Genomic DNA, 27,884 nt, shown 5'->3' on the forward strand with positions numbered 1-27,884 from the left:
TTTAAAGAAAAAGAAAAGAAGTCAAAAGAACTGACAATAAGCGCTACATTTGACTACCGGAGGATTCTTTAGGTTTGGTTAGAGGAACAAAGCATTGTTGAAACTGTTCTTAACGTTGTTTATTGTTTACTATTTACAGTATAAATTGTGATTGTGATTTGTTATTGTTTGTTAGGAGGCTAATGTAAGTATGTTCAAAGAATAAGTTTTATCGAAGCACTTTGCTATTATTATTTTTTTAAACAAACGTTCAACTTTCCTGCAAATATTAGTTCTTAGTTTTTCGGCTGCGCCGTTGAAAATTGAAAAAACACAGTACAAAGTCTTGCTTTGACTGACACTTTCTTCTTGTTGCTGTTGCTGACAAACTGCAGTTGCATGCCTATTTTTAAAGTACCCTTTTCAACCATACTTTTAGGACAACAAGAAAGATTTCAAAAGTATAAAATGGTGAATATTTTTTATTAATCAAAGGTTGGTTGAAGCCTGGTTGGTAGAGCAGAATGCATTACCTTCCCAACTTGTTATGAAGCAATTATGGTTAAGTGCCTTGCTCAAGGGCATAAGTGTCATAAGTGTGTAGACGGCTTGGCCAAGACACGCACGCCATGGAACATTTTTGATGTTCTTCCTGCATTAATCTCTTCTCCTTAAGTTTTTGCTTGCAGAAAAATCAGCAAAACAGTTAATAGGGCCTATTAGTTCTAGATTACGTTATTGGGTGTCATGTAACATTTTGTACGAAACTATGATTTGAAACCTTTAATGCACAAGAATTGCAAGACTGGAATTAATTAGGTTTAGTTTAAATGCTCAAACGTCAAGAGAGATCGATAGAGCAATCATCTACATGTAGGTTTCTGAAAAAAATTATGTTCAATTATTTCAATCCTTTTGTATGTGCTCAAAAGCTTGCCAAAATTGCAAGAGTTTACACTTGTTTCAATTTGAAAAAAAGTATTCATGCTGTTAAAAATTATTTGGATCAACCAGAATAAAAAAAAAAAAACATTATTTCTATTTGAAAAACCATTCTGTATTCATTTGATACTATACTTGAATTATGTGGCAAAGAAGCATACAATGTACATGCAAGTCTGTTTTTCAATAGATAAAAGAAAGTTTTTTTTTTTCTCTTTATAAAAACCCCACCAATTTGAACCATAGTTTATTTTATTTTTCTAATCATGTATTTGAGAAACCACATTGTTACTAGTTACTGTTTAAATATTGTGTTGATCAAAAAATGTTGACAAATTAATGTTTTGTATGTTCTCAAAGATTGAAACGCAGAATCATTTTTGAGGCGAATAAGCGTCTGATTCTTTATTTTATAACTTTTGAAAAAATGATTTTGCTAAAGTCAAACTTTCTTTGAAACGGCTTTACTTCAGCCATTTAAAACAGGTGAAGAGTCTGTGTACTATTTATAGAACAAAAAAACACAATGTCCACAGATGTACATTAAGCTGAACATGGTTTGAAGATAATGATAGTGGAAAGCTTCCCTTAAAATATTACTTGCTCAGGTGCTGTAGTCTTTGAAGAAAAAGTACGCGACTCTCCTGAAAACATTGTAGCCAAACTCCTAGCTACACCCTAACCCTTACTGTAGCCATAACCCTATCCAAACTCTACTTAAATGCTCTGGTGATTTTTTTCAGTTTTTCACCAAACTTTGATAAAAATGTTGGACTTACCCTTTGTGATTTTTTCAATTTTTGACCCAACTTTGGTAAAAATGCTGGACGTAACCCTTGTGATTTTTTTCAGTTTTTAACCCAAATTTGATTAAAATGCTGGACTTACCCCTTGTGATTTTTTCAGTTTAAGACCCAAATTTGGTTAAAATGCTGGACTTACCCCTTGTGATTTTTTGGCCTAAACTTGATAAAAATGCTGGACTTTCCCCTTGTAATTTTTTTAGTTTTTGACCTAAATTTTAATAAAATGCTGGACTTACCCCTTGTGATTTTTTCAGTTTTTAGACCCAAATTTGGTTAAAAGCTGGACTTACCCCCTTGTGATTTGTTTAAATTTTAGACCAAAATTTGGTTAAAATGCTTGACTTACCCCTTGTGATTTTTTCAGTTTGAGACCCAAGTTTTGTTAAAATGCTGGACTTGCCCCTTGTGATTTTTTTCAGTTTTAGACCCAAATTTGGTTAAAATGCTTGACTTACCCCTTGTGATTTTTCAGTTTTAGACCCAAATTTGGTTAAAATTCTGGACATACCCCTTGTGATTTTTTCAGTTTGACGCAAATTTGGTTAAAATGCTGGACTTACCCCTTGTGATTTTTTCAGTTTAAGACCAAAATTTGGTTAAAATGCTGGACTTACCCCTTGTGATTTTTTCAGTTTTAGACCCAAATTTTGTTAAAATGCTGGCTTACCCCTTGTGATTTGTTCAGTTTTTGACCAAAATTTGGTTAAAATGCTGGACTTACCCCTTGTGATTTTTTCAGTTTTAGACCCAAATTTGGTTAAAATGCTGGACTTACCCCTTGTGATTTTTTAAAGTTTTAGACCCAAATTTGGTTAAAATGCTGGACTTACCCCTTGTGATTTTTTAAAGTTTTAGACCCAAATTTGGTTAAAATTCTGGACATACCCCTTGTGATTTTTTCAGTTTGACGCAAATTTGGTTAAAATGCTGGACTTACCCCTTGTGATTTTTTCAGTTTGACCCAAATTTGTTAAAATGCCGGACTTACCCCCTGTGATTTTTTCAGTTTTAGACCCACATTTTGTTAAAATGCTGGACTTACCCCTTGAGATTTTTTAAGTTTTAGACCACAATTTGGTTAAAATGCTGGACTTATCCCTTGTGATTTTTTCAGTTTTAGACCCAAATTTGGTAAAAATGCTGAACTTACCCCTTGTGATTTTTTGAAGTTTTAGACCCAAATTTGGTTAAAATGCTGGATTTACCCCTTGTGATTCTTTCAGTTTTAGACCCAAATTTAGTTAAAATGCTGGACTTGATAAAAGTGTTGGACTTATCCCTTGTGAAATTATGAAATTTTTCACCCATATTTGATTAAAGTCATACCTTAATACAGAGTAATCACAAATACCAGACAGACACAATACTCCTGCAATCAAAACATTACTTTCTTTTTTTATCAATTAACTTTTAATTTGATTATAGATACTAACAAAATGTATAAGTATAAGTAGGTAGCTATTTTATATACATTTGTTATAGAGCTAGTTTTGCACAATGTTTAAACTATAAAGGGCTTTGCCATCTCTTGTGACGTATACCTTGCCGATAAATAGTTCTAAAAGGTTCAAAATAATTTGTTAAAATAAGCATCATGAGCATTGCTTTTGCAGAAAAGGTTAAATCATAAATTGTTTAATGATGTCATTGGACTTTTAGCTGTGATAGTAATTTCCTGTATTGGTACCACAACGACCCTTATGGAGGCAATGGACCCTTCCCATGAAGTATGCTAATCACATTCACGCATGCGTACAGACCCTGTTGGTTGGCAAACGCCATAGAGTTGTGCACTAAGCTGACGCGCAATCGCGTCTGCGTCACGCACCCATTAGCCGTGTACAAAACAGCGCGATGTTCCCTCATTTTGCCAACCAAAACGTCGGTGCGCACGCGCTATGTGCAATTTACATATTTCATGGGAAGGGTCTATTGCCCCATGCTCTTTGATCATTGCCATGGTGCCCTTGAAAAGCACCCTTTACCGAGGACAAACTTTCTGCCCTTACAAGAACCAAGTATCAGACTTGTATAACATTCAGTAAGTGATCAGAAACAATTCCTTTATTATACATTTATCTTTTTGTATACTAAAAATATTAAACCATAAGATTTATAAGTTATTTTCATATTTTAAGCATTTTGATTTCAGAAGTAAAATAAATGTTGACATTTTCAAGTTCTGTTCAGACAAACATCTTGCCAATATATTTGTTTCTGTACGAGTGTTTTAGGTACTTAACTTAACAAAAAGTACATGTTCGTAAGTTTGTATAATATTACATGTATGCGGCATTGTCATAGATCTTATCGCAAATACTTCGTATGACCGCATTAGGCGTGGAATGGGGTACATGTTGATGTAGCTAGTGATCAAGTTTGATCGCTAGCTAGACCAGCATGCACATCATTCAACAGTTAGCGCTTGCGCAATGGGTATTTGTGAAAAAGGGCTATTCCAAGTTAAGCCATTTGGGTATAGCGCCCTCAATGTCCATTGTCCTGGTTGCCAAAGCTCATCTGAATTGTGTATGAACACATCACCATGAAAGCTGATCATGGGGGAAAAGTATAGCGCCCTCAATGTTCAATATCCTGAATGCGTAAAGAACTCTCCTGTGTTGCCAATGTACATGTCGCTGACAGCATCTCCTGACATCTGAAGGGAATAAGTAATTGTTAATTACAATTAAGAAAATGGCTTTTTTTCAAATAAAACTGATAAAGAGAAGAAGAGAGTTTTGCTGGGAGAAAACAAATTTGCAGGATTGATAATTTAAATTTTCATGCAGGCCGGATGAGAAACTTTCGATGAGCGTAGTTTTTGTTTCTCTTTACCTTTGAGAAGCTGCTGACGCAAGTAGAAAGAAGGTAGCTAGAATCAGATATGATATTTGGTCCTTGAAGAAAAAAGCAGGATCTGGGCTGACCTACTTGTTTATAAAATGGTGCATGACGAAATGGTTCATGTGTTATAGAATCACAGTCTTTAACATTTTTCCGCAGGGCAACAAAATGGGAAATAAAACTTAAAGGAACACGTTGCCTTGGATCGGTCGAGTTGGTCTATAAAAAGCGTTTGTAACCGTTTGTTATAAAATGCATGGATAGAAAAATGTTTTAAAAGTAGAACACAATGATCCACAAAAACATGCCTCGAAATTGCGTGGTTTTCCTTTTACTCTGCGAACTAACACGGTCGGCCCCCATAAATGGCCGACCGTGTTAGTCGACGAAGTAAAAGGAAAACCGTGCATTCTCGAGGCATGTTTGTGTGGATCATTGTATTCTACTTTTACAACATCTTTCTACCCATATGCATTTTATAACAACTGCTTACAAACGCTTTTCAAAGACCAACTCGACCGATCCAAGGCAACGTGTTCCTTTAAAGGCACGAAACACCTTTGGTAATTGTCAAAGACCAGTATTCTCACTTGGTGTATCTCAACATATGCATAAAAATGACAAACCTGTGAAAACGAGGGCTCAATCGGTCATCAGAGTTGCAAGAGAATAATGAAAGAATGTACACCCATGTTGCACACATTTGTGTGCTTTCAGATGCCTAAAAAAGGCTTTAAGTCTGAAGTTTGTTTTATATAAGATTCAAATATTTGAGTGAGAAATTACCTTTCTTGCAAAACTTAGTTACTTCAGATGGAGCCATATCTCACAATGATTTATACTATTAATAGCTCTCTGTTGCTCTTTACCAACTTAGTTTTTATGCTGATATTTATTTTGAGTAACTACCAAAAGTGTCCAGTGCCTTTAACTAAGACAAGTTTGTTTCGCTCTCGCATTAAGAAGCTGATGAAGTAAGTAGTAAGAAGTAGAAACCCAAGGAGCTTACCTCTTGAGTTCCTTATCTTCATTCTCGACTGCTTTCTGCAAGGCCTGAATGGCGCTGGAGAAGGAAGAGACTTGGGGTTGATGGGCTCGGGTTACTACGCTGATCTCACCCAGAAGATGCTCACTCTCTGCTAGGGCACTCAGGAGAGATTCTGGTCAGAGGATGAAAATAAGGAACATAAATGAAATGTCAGTTTCTAAAGATTGAGGAGTCTTGGAGTTTGTGTTGCTCTTGGCTATTAAAGGGGTCATAAAGTTTCCAACTGAGTGTTAATATGATGTTGCAAAAAGGCCACTGCAATTTTTTAAAATCAAAATCCAACTATTGATGACCTCACATTTCAAATAAAATATGGTCATTATTTTTTCATTTTACAGAGAATTTTTATTTCTTCTCTGAATTTTGATGATGTTTAAAGGCAGTGGACACTATTGGTAATTACTCAAAATAATTATTAGCATAGAACCTTTCTTGGTGACGAGTAATGGGGAGAGGCTGATGGTATAAAACATCGTGAGAAACGGCTCCCTCTGAAGTGCCATAGTTTTCGAGAAAGAAGTAATTTTCCACGAATTTGATTTTGAGACCTCAGATTTAGAACTTGAGGTCTCGAAATCAACCATCTAAACGCACACAGCTTCGTGTGACAAGGGTGTTTTTTTCTTTCATTATTATCTTACAAGCCGATGACCGATTGAGCTCAAATTTTCACAGGTTTGTTATTTTATGCATATGTGGAGATACACCAAGTGAGAAGACTGGTCTTTGACAATTACCAATAGTGTCCACTGTCTTTAATCAAAACTAGCATTGAATTTGAGCTTTGACAAAAAATCCTCTTTGGAATGTAGAGAATTGTTGTTGATATCCAATGACATCATGTTTTAAATTTTACTCTGAAAGAGTATAAAATTAAATGGCCTTTTACACCATTTTAACACGAGGATTGAGCCTTGAAATTTTGTCCCCAATTCCATATGAACTCTATCTATTGGAAATGAGTGCATCACTAAACTGACTTTGGCGCCCCTTTTTCAAATAGTACTAATAATAATACAATTTATATAGCGCCTTTTCCTAAGGTTACAAAGCGCTCAGAGAATGACAGGAAAAAACAACAAAGGGAATGCAAACAAAAACCAAGAGGAAAACAACGACTAGGCAAAGCTTGCAGTACTTAGCCAAGAAAGTCCTGCGAAAAGCCGGTCTCTCTTTGACAAGAACTGCAGGCCAAGCAAGGCGAGATTTACTGATTGAAAATGAATGTTTTCAGAGACCTTTTGAACATGGTAACAGAGCTACCTTTTGGTTAAGTTTGGAAGGGAATTCCACATCCTAGGGTCTGCATCTGAAAACGCTCTGTCTCCTGACAGTGGACACTAATGGTAATTACTCAAAATAATTGTTAGCACAAAAACTTATTCGGCAACGAGTAATGGAGAGCTGTTGATAGTATACATCATGTACATGTAAAACATTGTGGGAAACGGCTCCCTCTGAAGTAACGTAGTTTTCGAGAAAGAAGTAACTTTCCACGAATTTGATTTAGAGACCTCAGATTTAGAATTTGAGGTCACAAAATCAAACATCTGAAAGCACACAACTTTGGTGACAAGGGTGTTTTTTCTTTCATTACTATCTCGCAACTTCGACGACCAATAGAGCATTTTGTGCATATGTTGAGATACACCATGTGAGAAGATTGGTCTTTGACAATTACCAATAGTGTCCACTGTCTTTAATCAAATTATATAAAATGCCTACCCCAGCCTCAGCCCACAGCTCCCTTTCCCCTTTCTCATAATTAGATAGATTACCATATACACTTACCATGAAAGTGGTCAGTGCTGCAGCCCCAAGCCCTACCCCAGATCCTGCCCCATTCACCCCAGCATGAACCCGTGCCCACCTCTGCCCTACTAGAAGATAGATTATCGGATACACTTACCATGAAAGTGGTCCTCATCTTGTGGTACATGTATTCCAGTGACGCCCAGCTGGTGTCTAGTTGTGTCCAGAGCATGTGCCAAGGTGCTGTACTGCTGTTTCAATTGGCTCAGGTGTGCAACAACGGGACTCACACCAGAAATCTGCAATCAAGGAGACATATTGGATTAATCAAAGGATGTCATTCTTTCGTTGGGGATTTTGGAATAATATAGGATTTTATTAGTTTGCCCTAAATTCTTAATTTGTTTGCCCTAAACTCTTTAATTAATTTCCCTAAACTTTTGTTTGTTAAATTCTTTCCAGAGTGTTGTGGCTGAGCGGTCTAGAGAGGTAAGCTCAAGTTCTGTAAATTACAGAAAATTTACAGAATGTGGGTTTGAATCCTGCCCTGGCATGCCAGGGCCCAATTTCATGGCTCTGCTTACCGCTGAATTCTGCGCTTACGATCGCGATTCACCACTTACATGCAAGCGCCGAATTTCTGCGCTAGCCTTGTAAGCGTAGAATGACTAGTAACGTGGAGTACGCACGCGCAGAAGCCAAAATTGGCAGTTAACCCGTTAAATACGCTTGCGGTAAGCACAGAATTCCCTGCTTCCATGAGCGCAGAATCTGTGGCTACGGTAAGCAGAGCCATGAATACGGGCCCAGGTCAGTCCCCACACGGCTGCCAACTCTCTCTGACTAGGCAGAAACTTCCCAGAAAATAAACCAATCTATCCATGTAAACACTGCCCTTTGAAAAATAAAAGAGGAAAATTTCCGAAGGCACAACGCAAGTGAGGAGCGAGGCAGCCGAAACGCCACGGGACTTGAGACCCACAGAAACTGCTGAGGTTTATTAAGCTCTAATGTGTATTGTTAGCATGTAACGTGGAAGAGTTGCATGCCTGTAATCAACACACAAGGATGTAAAGGCAATGGACACTATTGGTAATTACTCAAAATAATTATTAGCATAAAACCTTTCTTGGTGACGAGTAATGGGGAGAGGTTGATGGTATAAAACATTGTGAGAAATGGCTCTTTCTGAGGTGCCATAGTTTTCGAGAAAGAAGTAATTTTCCACTAATTTGTTTCCGAGATCTCAGATTTAGAACTTGAGGTCTCAAAATCAACCATCTAAACGCACACAATTTCGTGTGAAACAGGTGTGTTTTCCTTTCATTATTATTATCTCGCAACTTTGATGACTGATTGAGCTCAAATTTTCACAGGTTCGTTATTCTATGCATATGTTGAGATACACCATCTGTAAAGGGTAGACTTTCACAAAAACCAATAGTGTTCACTGCCTTTAAACTAACCAACGTACATACACAACCGGTCTCGCCATGTAGACAACAAGATGAACGTATTATAAGCTAAGGTTGTTTACCTGTACATCAAGCTGATGGTCTAGATTGTTGGCATGGCGAGCACTCTTTAACTCCATCTCCAAGTCTCGTTTCTTGGTTCTCATTCGCTCGTTCTCATGCCACAGCCCGTAAATCTGAGACTAATACAGATACAAAAACTCATTATTAAATAAAATAACCATTGAACAGTCAGTATTTGGAGTAAAGAATTCCGACACATGCAGTATTTGAACCAACCAAAATGAAGGCTAATTTTTATGGTGATCCCTACCACGCTCTCAATGGTATTTATATCACTTCCGAGGGTATACGCGAATCCTATAGTATATCATTTTAACATCATTCTGTCACTTTTGTTGCGCCTTAATTTTAAGTTGCTTTAGAGGTGGGTTGCAACAGCTCCATTAAAGGTCCCCAGAAGTGATACAAAAATGTTTGAGAGCTCACTCACGCGGTCAGCACATTTGGGATTATGACAATCTGTAGAGAGCATGGATTACACATGTAATGACAAAGGAAAGTGCAGAGTTTCGTGTTAAACAATGTGATGAAATAGTGCTCTGATTTGCTAGTGGCATGTCATGGCCTAGCGTTAAAGAGCACTGGACTCAAGCTCTGGTTTTTCCGATCAGCAGAGTGTTGGTTCGAAGTACTGATCATGGGCACTTGTGTCCTTAATAAAGCTAGATAACACAATAGTTGCTTTGGTCTTTGGGATGGTCTGTTGCAGTCGATTGGTCTATTATTGTACTAAACTCAGGTTCTTGTGATTAAAGTCAGCGAGGTCTGGGTTCAAGTCCCGGTCATGACACATATGTGTTCTTGAGCTAGACAAATAACTATAGTTGCTTCTCTTCACCCAGGGGTAAATGGGTACCTGTAAGTGCAGAGATGGTTCTTGTGATTGATTCAGTTTGGTGAGCTACATATTTGACCGCACAGACTGTATACTCCCCAGAGAGATGAGATACCTTAGAAATATAATTGTCAATGCTTTAAGGACTTGGGTTCGAATCCCAGTTCCTATTTCCTTGCCCTTCATATTTCCTTGTATAACCTTTTTTTATTGTTACAAAAGCAACAAAAAATAATACAAATATTTACCATCGATTCCTTTTCTTGTTCCTTTAATGTTTTCTCCAACTATTAACAAGGAGAAAAGAAAAAAAATCATACAATTAAACAATTCAGAACCAAATTTTCATTACAAAATTTAATGTTAAGAATAAATTACTTTTGTGGGATGTCGTGGGCGTTCATTTAAGGGCACCAAACTCAAGTATTTCTGATCAGCAGAGTGTTGGTTTTGAATCTCAGTCATGGTCTTTGTGTCCTTAAAGACACTGGACACATTTGGTAATTGTTAAAGACCAGTCTTCTCACTTGGTGTATCTCAACATATGCATAAAATAACAAACCTGTGAAAATTTGAGCTCAATCGGTCGTTAAAGTTGCGAGATAATAATAAAAGAAAAATCACCCTTGTCACACGAAGTTGTGTGCTTTCAGATGCTTGATTTCCAGACCTCAAAATCTAATTCTGAGGTCTTGAAATCAAATTCGTGGAAAATGACTTCTTTCTCAAAAACTACGTTACTTCAGAGGGAGCTGTTTCTCACAATGTTTTATACTATCAACAGCTCACCATTACTCGTTACCGAGAAAGTTTTTATGCTAACAATTGTTTTGAGTAATTACCAATAGTGTCCACTGCCTTTAACCATTTAGCCACTGGACCGCCCAGCCGCCTATCGATATACTGTAGTGGTAGGAGGAAACCTTGATAGCTCGTGTTTGTAGAAAAAAAGGAACATCAAAAGAATCCTCGATAGTCATTATTAAGCTAATGAAGCTAATGACGGTGAAATAATTTAGCTCTTACCCCAACAAGACGCTCATTAGTAAACACAAAGGAAACTGTATTTATTCATCATTCATGATAATATTGTCGAAAACTCACGCCTTCGCATTTAATCAGTATAATCATTGAGTCAGATAAAAGCCTTGAAAAGCTATTGTGTCCATTTTATCCTTACAAACAAATATTCGCCATAAAAATTACCGTAGCCGTTTAACGAATGTATTGTTCTCATGCGAACTTGTACTTTTATACAAATATCAAGGTTCAAATTGTGCATAAAAATTAAGCTGTGGCTATCTTTTAAAATTTGAACTACGATTCCAGTAATTAACTGCAAGAATCTTGAAGTATTAGTTTTCAGCAAACTCGGGCGGTGCAGGGACTAGAGGGTTTTAAAAGCAAGATACTTCACCATAAGTTGCTCTGTCATTTGGATGGGATTTTAAGCTGTAGGTCCTAATACTATGATTGTATGAAGGTAGTGCACGCAAAATTTGTGATGTCTCGAATTCAAGCATTTGAAAGCACACAGCTTGTGAGTCAACAGTGTTTTTTCTTCCATTTTTCTCTTGCTACTTCGATAACCAATTGAGTTCAAATTTTCACAAGTTTGTTATTTTATGCATTTGTTGGGATACACCAAGTGAGAATTTTACTGGTCTTTGACAAATACCAAATGTGTCCAGTGTCTTTAAAACAGCCACAAAAATACAGAAAATTAAAAAACAATCATAAATATATACAATCAAAGAGTATGTAATTAAAACAATCAGCATTCTAAGCAGTTGAAATGTAAATAAAATAAAAATTAAAAAAAATCCAAGTCTACCTTTGAATCAATGAAAACAGCCTGGAGGTAGCGACCGTAAACCCTGTCTAAATAGTCCTGGCTTATTTCAGGGTGGCGTTTCTTCTATAAAAAAAAGAAATGGTAATAAAAACTTGGGTCATTGATTGTTTTTTGCCAGCGTAATGCTGATTTATAGGCAGAGTTATGAGAAGTACAGTCAAAGACTTATGTAAAACTTTCCGATGAACTGTGAATATAGTGTCTACTTGCTGAGAAAACAGTGTGATTTTCACTTTTCTCTCAAAAAATTGAGGACCAATGAAGCTGAAACTTCTACAGACTACATTACATACATCTTCATTGACAGTGAGTAGGGATTCATATCATGGGCAAAAACAAAAGGTATCAAAACCCTTTAACTGAAAGTAGAGTAATTTCATAATAGCCATAATAAGAGCAAAAATTAATATCTAGTGCCAAATACATCGAAAACCAATGCTCCATGGCGCTAACAGAGTAACATTTAAAAACAAAATCCCTATAGATAAACACAAAGTCATCATCAGAATTATCAAAAAAGGTTTTAAATCAAAAATCAGTTTGAAAGAAAAAAATTACAACAGAATAATTGCAAGCAATTATAAAAATATGCAATATGTTTGAAAAATGCAAAGTCATTCTAAAATACCTTGTGCGTTGGGAGGGAAACATACGCCGAGTCTTGGCCAGCGGAATGGGATAGATTAGAGTGGAAGACAGACACGTCACCAGAGGGCGCCATTCCCATGGAAACATCTGGGCCTTGGATCATCGACGCGCCAATCGCAGACGCATCCCAGTTGTGAGCGATCATCGACTCGTCAACGGCTGGAGTTGACGTTATACCGCCCCCTCTGCGTGTCCCACGCGCCATAGGGGTGTAGCTGTACTGTGATTGGTTGGTTTGTGCGCGGAGGGGTTTCTGATTGGCTGTGGGGGCTTGCTGCATCACTGAAGCGCTGACTGTACGCTTTGTGTGAGTCTGTGAAATAATAAATAAAAATAAAAAAAGGTTTTAAACTTAGAGTCAAACTTAGGATAACAAAAAAGAATTCTAAACAGCATTTTCTTTTTTACCATCAGTTGTATTTACCTTTTGAGACGCTTTCTTAGCGAGACCAAACCTAGATGGCAGGGCGGTCGAAGCAACTCTTGGTCGTGGGTGCACAGAGACCGATTCCCCCACCGAGGTTGAATGGACGGACTTGGAAGCTGATTGCATGTATCTGGAGGGTACTATTCCTGTGGCTTCAAGTGAATTAAACTGAATTGAGTTACATCAAAATTTCAGATGTGAAAATTTAGCATGTTTTCCGGAAGAGAAAACTTAATCAAATTCACTAGTAATAAACATGCCATACCACAAACTTGTAAAAATAATCTTTGAGAAAACATACTAATTGTATCATAAATATGTGTTTGGTCATACCACGATCTGACCTAACTCCTTCACGTTTTTTTTAAACGTGTTCGGAGAAAAACTTGATTGAAGTTTCACTAATTGTCAAACTGCTGTTTCGGAATCTGCTTACTATTTTTATTTCATTCTTTTATGACCGCCACAAGCCAAGGCTTCTAGAAATCGCCTTTGTACCAATATTATTTTCACGTGACTTCTCACATTTTTTTGATAATTTAATTGAGTTCCAAAAATTGTGCTGCTTGATTTACCTTTTCATTGGATACAGAAATAAATGTACAGAATTTGATTTGAAAAAAGAGAAGAAGTTTTCACCTACCCTTGGTTTTCTTTTTCTTCTTCACAACAGAATCTGACTTGGCACTGAAAAAAGAAAATCATTTAATCAGACTTCTTTTCCCAAGATGACTGAATACATGTACGATTAAATTTATTTTTACGTCAAGTGCATCTATGGGAATCTAACAAATATGGCTGTAGTGTAATAAGCAACCAATGAAGATCAAGGATAAGTATTAGACTATACCGTGTGCGAAACGGCTACTTCAACTACAGCTGCGTCTAGATTGGGCACGCTTCCCTAGCCTTCATCACTGAAGACGTATTGATCCAGTTGAGTTGTAGCCGAAGTCGCCAATTCGGACATGGCCTTAGTTTTGGATGACTCAAGTCAAGTAGTTTTGACTTGTACAATTTTCCTCCAAATTCTTAGGTCTTTAAAAATACCTGTTAACTGATGTGTTGTCCTCCCCTCTTGAGCTATCACGGCCAACAGAGGGGGCCCTTCCACGAGAAACACCTTCAGAGAGAAAGAAATAAACAAGGCCATATTAGATAACCTTTAAGATTGTTCTTCTTATTTATGAAGTGGATTAAATGTTTAAATCAAAGGAAGTGCTGGTTTGTGCAATGGCAATGAATTGGGCTAATATGCAAGCAAGGTTTGATTAAAAGATTCTATTAACTGTACCGGATTGGAAAATTGATTTTTTTTTTCAGTGATTGTAAAAGTTCATGACCAGCACCAATTATCCACTGGAGATTAATATCTGAAGTACTGAAGTACAAGAAATGGTTGCTGCTGGTATAAATAGTCACAATCAAATTAACCCTTATATAAAAATCGATCGTAAAATCACAGAAATAAAAGGAGAAGAAAAAAAACCTACCAAAGGCTTTTGCCCAACAAAATTTTCATTATTATGTTTATTGGAAAGTAGAGGACAAATTTACTCTTCCAAAAACCAACATTGGTGTATTTTGAAAGTTTTTTATAAATGAAAATAGATTATTAAATAAACATGAGTTGATACTGCGTCACCATAATGAACGGACAAGTGGGTGGTTTTGCTTTTGAAAGGGTGGGCGGGTGACACAAGTTCAGGGCTCAAAATTAACTGATCTGTAGCGTCGGGCCAGTAAACTCAAGACAGGACAAGTCTGGCAGTCTTATGTTTTATAGTTGAATAATAGGCTACTTTATGAAGTGATACTTTTTGAAAAGTGTTGACTATTTAGTCTGTTAAACATTTATTGTCCATTCTGTTGAGTTTTGAAAGTACTCACAAGTTCAAAAATAAGATAAGTAAGATAGATCTTTTCCAAGTGCTTCTTTTCAACTTGTTTTGACTCCGGTCTTGTCAAACCAATTCTGGTCCAGTGAAAACGTTAAGCTTTACAACACATGCAGTCTTTTGGACATTTCCCCAAAAATTAGAGCCCTATTGTTGGGTTGGTTAGTGACTTGGTGTGAGCAGGGCCCAATTTCATAGCGCTGCTTAGCGGCCGATTTTGTGCTTACTTTGCAATTTCTATTTCATAGCGCTGCTAACCGTAAGCACATGAAAAGGCATGCTAACCTTCCAGTGCTTACTGCACGAAAAAAATGACGTCACAATGCAAATCCACGGTAAACACGCAATATGGCCGCCCAATTTTTCTGCTAACCTGTGAAACACACTAAGGCCGTGTCCGAATTGGCGACTTCGGCTACAGCTACGGCTAGGGCGCGCGCGTCTGCTATTCTTCAACACTGGCAGACGCACTGATCTAGCCGTAGCTGTAGCCAAAGTCGCCAATTCGGACACGGCCTTAGGCTTAAGCAAATTTGTCTATGAAATTGGGCCCTGGTGAAATGTTGGGTGGGTTGGAGGAATTAGGTTTTAAAACACATTCTTGTCACTTTGTGGTTACATCATGCTTGAAGTGGATCAGATCTCAAAATAGTAATAAAAAAAATTAAAATGTAATATTAACATTTGGGAAAAAACACACTTCTTTATGGTACCCCTTAAAGGGTTTTGGTAATTAAATACCAGCACCAGACATACCATCTTCTGAGACCAAAAATTATTTTTGTGACATTGTTTTACTCATTTCTCAAAAACTACAGCACCTCAGCAAGTAATATTTTAAGGGAAGCTTTCTACCACCTTTATCTTTAAACCGTGTAAGTTTAATGTAAATCTGTGGACACTGTGTTTTTTGTTCTACAAAAAGTAGCCAAACCCTTTAAATATAAATGCCCCTCCCCCCACTCTCCACCCTTCACCACTGAGAGGAAGTAAGGCGCTTAAAGGAACAACAGCTAGGCAAACTTCCTTCTGAGTGACACTGGAAATTAAGTATTGCAACAATGCATTGGCGTGGTTAAAGGGTTAGTACAGCAATGGTGGAACAGGTGACCTGTGACCTGTGACAAATCACATGTCTAAAAATGTCACAGAGCCTTGACCTGTTGCAGGCACAATTTGATGGAACCCAAAATCTATATAAATTAATAAAATCAAAACTGTTATAACTACCAACCCCTTCTTTGATGCGAAAAAATAAGATGGGGGGCCATTTTGGATTTTTGAGAGGCTAACGGTGTTTCTTCAATTACTGCTCCAAGAAGAACATTCATGCAAATTGTGGTGCTTGTATCAACAATTGAACGACTCATGCGCCTATCTGCCTTGATATATGTAAGTAGTACACAAAACAGATTTCAGGATAATCGAGTTTAATCCCACACATCAAGGGGTCAACTTGTGTCATCGAGGCCACCCCAAAAAAACAAGTACCCTAAGGTCAGCGTATAGCCTTAATAAGGTCAACCCATAGAAGCTAATAGGGAAGTCAACAGGATATTGCTTAAGTCCTCTTTTCCATTATCACATACTAGTAGACGGTAACCCGTAAGTGAGTGCCTTACACTTACTGTAAATCATTCCCTAGCTCTCAGGAAACCAGTTTTGACTCTAAAACAGTTTTTGCTTTTTTTTAAAGACAGATTTTGTCATGTTTGTATCAACAATTTTGTTTCAGTGCAGAATGAGTAAAAACAAAAAGTGGTCGGTGTGGTTTTTTGAATTAGCCGTGTGCAGGCTAGGTGGTGAGGGAAACTTTTTTTCAGCTAGTTATTTTTTAGAATAGACTGATGATAGAGAAGGCATGATTTATAGTTTTAACTACACCAAATGTTCAAACACATTTTGTTTTATAATGATCATTTAAAAAAAAAATCCCCGGTGCTTAGGATTGGCAGAGCACAAAAGATTCGTGGAATCACTTATCATGGAAGAATAGGCTTGTTACCAAGGGTTTCAAATGATGCCTTTTTGTAGATTTTTGTAGATTTTGGCCGTAACATGAATCCCTACTCACTATGAATGAAGATGTACAGTAAGTGATTTAATTTACCTGTAGAAGTTTCAGCTTCATTAGTCGTCAAGGTTTTTTAGAACAAAAAAGTGAAAATCACAGAGCAATGTTTTCATTCTTTCAGTCAGGAGAGTCGCGTAGATCTGTTGTACAAGAATGCTTAAATCATTTTTGGGAAAACGATTTTTGACAATTTGACGTCAAGGAGATTTAGACGAAATCCTTAAATCAGGAAAATTCCTGTACAATCTCATACCTGAATACCTTATAATCAACACTGACCCAAAATACAGCCGAATTGTAAGTGTCGACTAGTATCGTAGTTGCGACTATTGATTGCTTAGTCGAGTCGCGATTACAATTTTTCAACTACTCGGTTAATCGTGCCACCACCACTACTACCTTTTGGTGAACCAATTGTTTCGCTCAAGACGATATTCACGACATCATAATTTACTAACAGAACATAATCAGACATCAGTGACAAATCTTCCAATCCTTCCAGCATGATGTGTTATTATATTGTGCCTGCGGCAAACATTTGCCGCAATTCATGTTGGAAATAGTCGTGACTAGTAACTAGCCGCCACTAGTTAACTAGCGACGACTAGTGTCGAATTTGCGACTATTAGAGGCGCGAGGCAAGTAGTAAAATCCACTAGTCACCCAGGCCTATAACAAGGATCTTATGTGAACCTACCTGCCATTGTGTTCTCCTTTACAACTAGTGGGGTTCTAGCTCCACCTTGTGACCCACCAGCGCCGTGTTTGGTTGACTCGTGACCCTCGTTGACCTGGGTCATGTCAAGATCACCAAGAAGGCTCACAGTGGGTACGGGGTCAACCCTGATCTTAGCCGTCTCCTGGGTGTAGCCAGTGTCTCTGTTATTGGCAATGATAATAATAATAATAATAATAATAATAATTACAATAATAAACAGTTATCATATAGCACTTTTCACACCCGAAGGGCGTCTCAAAGCGCTTCCGACATTGGCCTTAAATCATTCCTTAAACCATCTCAGCTCCCTTGGGAGTATTCAGCCTGTGCAACAAATATGCGCTACTCAGCTAAATCAATCAATCAAGAACCATCTCTTCGCTCACAGGAACTCATTTACCCAAGGTGGAGAGAAGCATGAAGTTAAGAGTCTTACTCAGGGACACAAGTGTCACGACTACCGAACCCAAACTCTGCTGAACAGAATAACCAGAGCTTGATAGTAATGGTGACAATGAGTACAATAAAAAAGCGATACAAGTTCTCAAAGAACAAAATCTCAAAGAACACAGCAAAGTAGATAATACAAAAGGTGTTACCAGAAACCAAACAACTATATCTCACCCTTGGAAAAGAAGTAGGAAAGTGTTATATTTATAATAAAGAACAAGCCCTGACCTACAAAGTGTGTACACGTAACAGGCTTAAAGGCAGTGGAAACTATTGGTAATTACTCAAATAATAATGCTAAGCATAAAACCTTTCTTGGTGACGAGTAATTGTAAGAAACGGCTCCCTCTGAAGTGCCATAGTTTTCGAAGAAAAAAGTGATTTTCCACGATTTTGATTTCGAGACCTCAGATTTAGAAATTGAGGTATCGAAATCAACCATCTAAACGCACACAACTTCGTGTGACAAGGGTGTTTTTCTTTCATTATTATCTCGCAAGTTCAACGACCGATTGAGCTCAAATTTTCACAGGTTTGTTATTTTATGCATAGGTTGAGATACACCAACTGTGAAGGCTAGTCTTTGACAATTACCAATAGTGTCCACTGCCTTTAAGAAGACTTCAGACTTATTCGTCATAATTTTTCTGATATTTCAATGGGCCAAAAAAGTAGGAAGAATATCACATCTGATAGGATTAAAAACAATCGAATGGTCCTAAAATAAAAATACTATACTTTCCCTAAAAAGAGTTTGGATACGTTTTGTAGGACACAAAACAGAATGTCCACATTAAACTTACATGTAGATGGTAGAGAGCTTACCTTAAAATATTAATATTAATTATTTTGAGAAATGAGTAAAATAAGACACAAAATTGTTTTGGGTCTCAGTGTGGACTAAAAATATTTTAGCATAACTGTATTAGTTATGGTAATATACAGTACATACAGTACCACAACTGGTAAATACGTTTTACATGCTAAAACTGAGACAACATTGTTCTACTCATTTCCAAAAACTACAGCACCTCAGCAAATAGTATTTTAACCGTGTAAGTTTAATATAAATCTGTAGATATTGGGCAAAAAGTACCTAAACCCTTTAAAGACACTGGACACCTTTGGTAATTGTCAAAGAACAGTCTTTTCAACATAGATGCACAAAATACCACGCCTTTGAAAATTTGAACTCAATTGGTCATTAAAGTTGCAAGATAGCATGAAAGAAAAAACACCCTTGTGTGCTTTATGCTTGAATTCGAGACCTCAAGCCTGAGGTCTCAAATATTTTACTGAGAAATTACATCTTTCCCAAAATCTAGTTCAGGGGAAGCCATTTCTCACAATTTTTTATACCATCAACCTCTCCCCACTACTCGTTACCAAGTAAGTTTTTATGCCGACAATTATTTTGAGTAATTACCAATAGTGTTCAGTGCCTTTAAAGGAAACGACTTCAAATTAATTCAAGTCATTATACAGAGGGAACTAATCCCTACTTACACCGTGTACATATCCAGGTACAACCGGCGACGTTTGCTCTGAAAGGACCTTAAATAGAACTTTCCTCCCCCTCTTTGGGTTCCTCCTCTAATTAATACCGACAGAATAAGACAGCCCAAAAGGAAGCCTGGATTATCATCGACCTAAAAATACCCACCGAATTAATTCGCTATGACGTTAGTAACTGTGGTTTATTTTTGAACTGCGGTGGGAGGAGGGGAAAAGAAAGAAGCTGCATTTGGGGGGCAAGCATTTTTGGGGGGAGTGAGGAATTTTTATTTGTCGAGGGATGTGCATTCGAGGCTGTAGAAATCTCTGGAGTGTATTGAGGCTTCGATGTACGTACATGTATGTAAATTGAATTTATGCCATCGCCAGTGATGCTATTCAGGTTCGTAATTACCGTACTTTGTTTCTTGTTTCATTCATTTAATTCAATCAATGAATATTAAAAATCTATTCAATTCGCCGCCAGCAGCAGAATTACATGAACAGTTACATAGTTGACCATGAACAAGTGTATTCCGTGGCCTTCACGCCAAACAATTTTCGAAAAAGAACTATCATGTTCCCAGCAGAATCATAAGCATTTGAAAACTTCTAGGAAATTTGTTCTCGGTCAAACTTGCATACTTATAAGTCATGAAGGCACCTAGACATATTTTGAGTAGGATGTGAAACTTTGCATGGTGGGAGCATAAATAGGTGAGGTTTCTTCTTCTTCTTCTTCCGTAAAAGTACAGTCACCATCTGGTGTATTACGTACTGCGGTTAGGTTTGCGGTAGCACCATGTGTAGATCTCTTCTAAGTAGTGATAGTTCTGAAAAGAACAGGTGGTTGACAACGTTCTGAACAGTATGCTCTGAACAACTTCAGGAGGACGCTGGATGCTGCTTAAGTACTGTCTTGGAGATTAACTTGGGCTTGGCTCAGAGATGTGCGAAGGCAGGAACAGGAACAGATAAAGCTGGGCTTAGCCAGATGAATCGTGTAGGCTTGAGATGAAAATAAAACCCGAACTTAAACTCACTGGGAGTGGGTTCAGGGACTTCACATGGATTTTCATATGGTGCTACTGCAAACCTCACCAGAGACATAATTTAGCTGAGCATGGGTCGATTTAAGGCTAGTCCTAGTTAGGACAAGTAACTCATTCTAACTCAAGATAAGACTTGTCTTAACTCTCTGTGAAATCCACCCCACGGTAACCAGGTAAAATGTCATGGAGTATGAAATGTGAGTGACTGGTGTTCTGGCTAAACTTTGTCAAAGTATGCATTTGAGTTCCTTGTCTAGTTTTCTGCGCTTACATGTACAACCTCTTTGGCCTAGATGGTAATCATCTGGCGCACATGGAGTAAGACGCTCAAACAGCGGCATCACTGAGGTCAAATGAAGACCTCTCATTGGCAGAGGTGTTTGGTGAGTACACACAAGCGCATTTATATTGCTTGTTCTCAGTGATGGTGTTCAATGTGTATGCCTAGCTGATGGTAGGCATCGTTTTGTAAGGGTTGGGGGGGGGCTTTGCAAGACTGAGTCCATCTGAATGTCAAATACCTACAGTCAAAAGGTTTTCCTTTGCCACGATCACAGCAGGCCTCTGGCTGTACATGGCATTATGAACTCTTTCCCAGTTGATGTGCACACGCATTAGCCATTGCATCATAAATGGCGCCCTCATTGAAATATTGTGAAGCTACAACCAGTGCGCATGCGACCAGTAACTGGGTTAGACTTCATAATTTACAGCCACAGGCCTGCCATGATTATGAAGAAAGTCCACTTTTCTAAAAATTACCTGAGATCACTTGCAACAACGGCTGGAGCATGGCATATGACCTTTGCGGGCGAGGTCACAAAGTCTGTGCTGGTCACGACCTCTGACCTATCAGGGTCGAGGCGGCCTCCCGATGCATCTACGAGTAAGACTGGCGAGGGTGTATGATGCCTTACATGCTTGACCGGGGACTAGTCAAAAGAAAAAAATATGAAATGTTTTTGAAAAACATTCATTATACAATAATGAATTGAACTAAATCATGTACATGTACTTGCAGTTAAATCAATTCATGCATAGTTAAATTAATTTTGTGCACAATAAAATATAATTATTTATTTCTCTATAGTAGTATTGGTTGAGCCAACTTTTAATCCTATTTTTCAAGACTAGAAAAGTTAGTTAGTGAATTTTCTTTGCAGAATTAAGTCTAGCTCTAGTAAATTTGTCTGCGTCAACCCTAAAATATTGTTTTGAGTAAAAAACTGTCGCCACATGTACATTTACAATGCGTGGTCATCATTACAGTTGCTTGAGGCGCCGTGCTGGGGTATATTTAACCGAGAGGGAAATGCTATTAATAAAAGCTACCACACCGCACATCTAAAGTTCTGAAGGGATGGGGGGAAGCATGTGTCTAAACTTACATGAATTAATCATGACGGCATATATCTATCATGACGTCATGCAAAAAGTGCCTGGGTTTTAACCGCAGCTTGACTGCAGGCCAGACGGCTCAACTATAGGGCATTTTTTATAGGAGGCACCCTCGAGGCCAAGACACATAGGAAACAAATATCATGCAGGGCCCTGGGCCCAATTATTTTATAGAGCGGCTTTAAAGGCACTGGACACTATTGGTAATTACTCAAAATAATTATTTGCATAAAACCTTACTTGGTAATGAGTAATGGGGAGCTGTTGATAGTTCAAAACATTGTGAGTAACGGCTCCCTCTGAAGTAACTCAGTTTTTGAGAAAAGAGTTATTTTCCACAAATTAGATTTAGAGACCTCAGGATTAGATTTTGAGGTCTTAAAATCAAGAATCTGAAAGCACACAAATTTGTGTGACATGGGTATTTTTTCTTTCGTTATTATCTCACAACTTCGACGACCTTGAGCTCAAATTTCACAGGTTTGTTTTAGAGTTTTTAAACACATGTGTTGAGACACACCAAGTGAGAAGACTGGTTTTTGACAATTACCAATAGTGTTGACAGTGCCTTTAAAGACATTGGACACTCTGTTGGTAATTATCTCAAGACCAAAGACCAGTCTTCTCACTTGGTGTATCTCAACATATGTATAGAATAACAAACCTGTGAAACTTTTAGCTCGATTGGTCGTCTAAGTTGCACGATAATAATGAAAGAAAAAACACCCTTGTCACATGGAGTTGTGTGCTTTTAGATGCTTGATTTCGAGACCTCAAATTCTAAATATGAGGTCTCAAAATAAAATTTGCGGAAATATACATGGTCGTCTAAGTTGCAAGATAATAATGAAAGAAAAAACACCCTTGTCACACAGAGTTGTGTGCTTTTAGATGCTTAATTTCGAGACCTCAAATTCCAAATATCAGGTCTCAAAATAAAATTTGCGGAAATATACATCTTTCTCGAAAACTACATCACTTCAGAGGGAGCCGTTTCTCACAATGTTTTTCACTATCAACCTCTCCTCATCAGTCGTTACCAAAAAAAAGTTTTGTGCTAATAATTATTTTGAGTAATTACCAATAGTGTCCACTGCCTTTAAGAATGTTCTGCTTTGTGTAGAAGCAGGATACTTGTCATAAATTTTACATGTGACATGGTATTTTGGCTGGTAACCTTATTCTAGTAAGCAAAATTATGTTGTGCTTAGCTAATTTTGGTGCTTAAGCAGCTCTATGAAATTGGGCCCGAGTGCTTTCAATCTGTCCCATTATATAAACTTACCTTGGACCTTGTGTAGTACAGGTCTCTCTCTGTGTCGGACAGTTCCAATGAGGCAGAAGGGGTGGGCTTGGAAGGAGAGGTGGGTGGGGAGGGATGCTTGCCGACAATTCCAAAAGGTGACCTACATTTATACATAAAAATAAAACAGGTTTGGTAATAGGAGGAAGGGTGTCGCAAAGAGGGTATAGACCCAGCCGTCGATTTCACAAAGAGATATACAAAGCGTACGGCTATAGTCCTAAGTTAGGACACTAACTCGTCCTTACTCGAGATCAGACTAGTCTTAACTCTTTGTGAAATCCACCCCAGGGCTTGAATTTGGATGAAAGTTCCACAAGATCACAGGGCTTGCTGCTCAAATTGCTTACTTCGCATGTCTGAGATCACAATATATAGTATGGTTTGCGGTAACACGGTACATGAACATAAGTCTCTCTTACGATGTGTGGTGCTTCTGAAAAAGAGTTGAGTTATTCAAGTACAGTTTTTATTTTAGAACCACAACTCATAAGAAAGGTTTACATGGTGCAACCGCAATCCTTCTTTAAAACAGTTTTTTTTTCTTTCAGTTATAAAGTGTTAGCTTTTGTTAGAGTGAGGAAGGATCCTTGTACAGTACCCAATGGGGTTAGAGTAGTTGTATCACAAAAACAAAGTACAACAAATCAAAAAACACCTGTCCACAAAACATTTTACATTTAAAAAAAAAGGTTTCAAAAAGGGAATTCTGACTCACTTTCGCGGTGTACCAGAATTGGTGACGTCTTGTGGGGTTAGCCTGTTGCTATTACTAGTCATAACGCTGGCCAGTACTTGTCTTGGGGGAGTTGTGGTTCCCTGCAAGGGGTTACCGGAATGTGGAATGGTCACTGATAAATCTCCTGGAGAAACAAAAACAAAGACAAATAAGAAGGGTGAAAAAAAACTTTTACAAACATAAGGGCACATTAATAGAAGCAGTAGGCCTATTCAATTAAAACAAAATCTGATTAGTAAACTTTTTATATCTTACCCCAATGTACATGTATCAGGGAATTGAAAATTTCTATTGGAACATTTCAAGGGCACCAAGGCAATGACCGGGGCAAGGCCTTCTTGAATATTGAAGGATTAGGCCTGCTGTGTGTTTATTGAGGAATGGGTTTGAAAATAAATTTACTTTTCCCAAAACCAATGATGGTTTTATCCCCTTGGGCTAAAGAGGAACTGTTTGGGCCTACATGGTACTAAGGTCTTTATCTGGCCTTAGTCCAATTTCACATAGAAGCTGTAAAGCAGAAAATATTGCTTAAACATTTGTTTTCTACTAAGCAACTAAAAATGAGTGGGGCACCAGTTGCAACATGTAAAATTCATGGAATTTTGGGCTGGTACCCAGTTTCTGTTAAGCAAGAGTTTTCTGTGATTTGAGCAAGTTTTTATAAAATCGGGCTTTGATTGGTATAAATAGCAGGTGCACAATTAATGTGCGTGTGCAGCATAGAGCTATATATTTACTAGAGCGCTAACAACAACAAAATGCAGCAAATGTGAACGCACAATTTGCTGATCAGCGTACAAACTGCGAGCATCATGTGCGTCATGTTTAAAAGGCCATACTTTTTTAGTACGTCAATCAAGTCGAAGTTACGGTTTTTGTAGCGCTGACGTGCGCGAATGGGCAGTCGTGTCAAAAGCGCACACGCCGAATGTAAAAAAATTGTGGCAATGTGTGTTCTCTTAAAATTAAAATTGTTCCGAACTCACGCAACACATCAAACATGTCTGCGCTCAGGGTGGCTTCAAAACGCAGAGCAAGTTAGCGCTCTAGTCAAATAGCTCAATGGTGTGCAGTAAGTGGGTCACAGGTCAGATACAGGCCTGTTATTAATCATGATGCCAGTCTACAATAAATCATAAATAATTGCACAAACAGTTATTTGTTTTACCTGTTTCTGTATCAAAACTGTTCATGTTGATGTCTCTCGGTGATGCAAATACTGTCATCGTGTCTGGCAGGATAGGTTTGTTGACGAGACGACCCTGGGCAAGACCTCGTCTGAAACATAAGTGAGTTTTTAATTTGTAAAAAAAAAAAAAAACTACAAGCTAATAAATTTTATGTTTTTTTAAAAAACCTAGTTAGTACTCATGTCTCGAATTCTAGGCAAAATTTGTACCCTTCAATCCTCGAATGTACATGTAGACTATGAGGGTGTCGTACAAAACTACAGGCCAGGATTTTATCTCTGACTGAGAGGGCAACGGGACCATTTTAACTTTGCAAAGGGCACTTCTATTAGAATTGTCAAAGTCTTCCCTCGACTATGGTCAAATTTTGAAGGGGTACCAAGGCTAACAACAGAGGTCATGACCTCTGTGCAAATCCAGGCCTGCGCTCTTGCTGGGGCCCAATTTCATAGAGCTGTTAAGTAGAAATGTGACCCACTCTGTGAAAATGAGTCACATGTAGCCCAATGCAATATTAAGTTATGGACAGTTAAATGTGGAAAAAGAAAATGAATGTTCTTCCTTTTGAAGATCTTTAGTCGCTTGGTTAACCTTTAGAACACTTACTTTTAGGCAATAAAGCTATGAATACAAAAATTTTGTGATCATACTTTTCTAATTTGTATCCTTTTGCACACAATGTTTAAAATATCGTTTTACTTGTAATTTGTTTTTCACAAAAAATGGTGTAGTGGCTAATTTCAAACGGGAGTAACTCAGCAACGCGATACACCCCAAAGCTTAGACACATACCAAATTACTGACTGCTGATGTGTTCTTTCCAGCCATGCATGTAACTCAATTTCTTGAAATTGCCTACATGTGACTCATTTTCACAGAGCGGGTCACAAATTACTGCTGCTTGACAAATTTCTTTGCTAAGCAAAATTTGACTAAGGCACCAGTAGTCACAACAATTTTAAACTATGTAATGTAATTTTGGCTGGTAATCCGTTTCTGTTTAGCAATACTATTCCTTAGCAAGTTGTTGTGCTTACAATTAAATTGGTCCCTGCTGGGTGTTGTGTTGTTACAACAAACACTTAGAATTTTGTTTATGATCGACAACATGCATAATTGCTCTCTGGGGAATTGGTCTTCTTGAATTTTAATTTAATCCCCAGGGTATTGTCCGCTCTGCTTGAGAACTGAAGTGAAGTTGTTATTATTGGTTAAATTGGTTTGTTAAAAACATTTCAAAAGTTACGACCGGAGGTTGGATTGAATTTGAATTAAAATAAGAAAAAATATTTTAATGTTAGAAATATAAGTTTAATGAAAGGACCTTTAACAAAAACAGGAAACACCAAGAAAAACACAGAAATAAGAACAATAACCGGACGAGAGCAACAATTCAACATTATGAAAATGGAGCAGCCAAATGTGAAAACAATAAGAACAAAAACAGTAGGCCTAATTAACAGATTTTGTAACACACCTCTTGCTCGTTCTGTATTCTGGTTGGCTGAAACACGGTCACGTGGGATGGACTAATATAGGCTAGTGATCGCGCGGGCGTGTTACCTCATCGTTGCCAGTCAATATGTGTATTATTACAGGCGAGTGAGGTAGGAGATTTAGCACTTTTGCTGTATCTATCAACTTTGGAATTGATGCATGCATTCAGGGAGGATGGAGGGTTTCTATAATATCGCAACTAAAGTTTTGTTATGTCACTAAAGTTCCAAACAATACAGAGATAGAACCACATCGTTTCTTCATTTAAAACATTATTATTGAGATTGAAGAATTAGTATTCTATTATTCAATCATTATCAATGTCCGGATATCTATATCTGTTTACCTAATTTTGTCCTCTTTTTCATAATTTATTTCAAGTTAATTTTTTATTTCAATTTTTTGTATTTATTTAAAGAAAAGATTTCAGTATTAATATATCCCGTCAGCAGTATTTCTCTGACTTTTTGTTTACAAACAAAATGAAGAAACGGAAATGGGATAGGGCCTATCCCATTCCCATATACATTGTAATTGTATTGGCCATTTTATTTGGTTGTTGGATTTGTTTAGAACTATTTTTCCTCTATGTAGCTTCTTGTCTCTTGTCTTCTCAGAGAAACAAGAGAAGTTAGAGAAGTTCTCTAATTTCTCTTGTTTCATCTCAACAATTACTAATTTATTTTTAGAGACTTCTCATTCTCAGTTCTCAGTCAGTCTGTGCATAGAGTAAGGACAGTCCTTACTCTATGGTCTGTGTGGACTGTGGTGACTGATTTGATTGCGCTATTTGATTGGATTAAGAAGAATGGTTCATTCACGTAATAACGAATGGAAATGTGGTGGCAAAATACAGAAACGTTTCCAATTCATATGGTCACTCATTAAGCAGAAAACAAACAAAACCATGCGATGACAAACCTCTGTTCTTTGCTGCCAACATCTTGCAAAGTTGCCGGTTTGTAAAGTCCTCTCTTCGACGCCATCTTGAATCTCCCGCCGCCGCGCTGACACACAAACACCGTTGGACTATTTCCGTCCCATCCCCATAGAACGCAACAATGCAATGTTTTGTCAATGTTTAATCTACTACACGTCCTCTAGTTGGTAACGTGTAGTCCGCGTTAAAGGAGAAAACTTCAATTTTTTAAACATTTTTTGTTCACTTCTTCTTTTTCTAATTTCTAGATAAAAAGTCATAGTAAATAATACGTGTGATCGCACAGGAAAGATGAAATACGATCAAGTTTGGAGTTGATACGCTAAGTCCTTTTTGAGATATCGCGGAAAAACATTTCTTTTGTTTTAGCCATAACGAGTTAATATTTATCTGAGGGGGTCCAAAAACAATAGGCTTCTGGGGGATCCCATGACCAATCCACAAACCAAGT

The 27,884-nt window shown here is 37.6% G+C and overlaps 1 protein-coding gene across 2 annotated transcripts; it reads right to left on the reverse strand.

The window, feature by feature from the left end:
- LOC139940319 (uncharacterized) lies at positions 1–27,535 on the reverse strand. 2 transcript variants are annotated; one of them, XM_071936523.1, is made up of 16 exons: positions 27,415–27,535; positions 24,975–25,084; positions 23,783–23,927; positions 23,047–23,167; positions 21,126–21,295; positions 17,347–17,528; positions 13,728–13,800; positions 13,321–13,364; positions 12,675–12,823; positions 12,231–12,563; positions 11,582–11,665; positions 9,996–10,034; positions 8,912–9,031; positions 7,532–7,673; positions 5,584–5,734; positions 1–4,386 (listed from the first exon to the last, which is right to left on the reverse strand). In XM_071936523.1, exons 1-16 carry the CDS (start codon positions 27,477–27,479, stop codon positions 4,308–4,310), a joined length of 2,007 nt encoding a protein of 668 aa, XP_071792624.1. In that variant the 5' UTR covers positions 27,480–27,535; the 3' UTR covers positions 1–4,307. The 2 variants fall into 2 exon arrangements, with proteins under 2 accessions (XP_071792624.1, XP_071792623.1); XM_071936522.1 differs by having other exon boundaries at positions 12,675–12,829.
- Between the last annotated feature and the right edge of the window lie 349 nt (positions 27,536–27,884).

Source organism: Asterias amurensis, chromosome 8 (assembly GCF_032118995.1).
Source record: "Asterias amurensis chromosome 8, ASM3211899v1".
Classification (NCBI taxonomy): Eukaryota; Metazoa; Echinodermata; class Asteroidea; order Forcipulatida; family Asteriidae; genus Asterias; species Asterias amurensis.

Bases quoted from the DNA above. Each gene is read 5' to 3' on its own strand.
- LOC139940319 (XM_071936522.1), bottom strand. From the start codon at position 27,479: ATGGCGTCGAAGAGAGGACTTTACAAACCGGCAACTTTGCAAGATGTT. The intron at 13,365-13,727 runs GTATTTTTAAAG...TTCTTTTTTCAG, and splicing joins GACAACACATCAGTTAACAG to TGCCAAGTCAGATTCTGTTG. The intron at 7,674-8,911 runs GTAAACAACCTT...CCTTGATTGCAG, and splicing joins ACCATCAGCTTGATGTACAG to ATTTCTGGTGTGAGTCCCGT.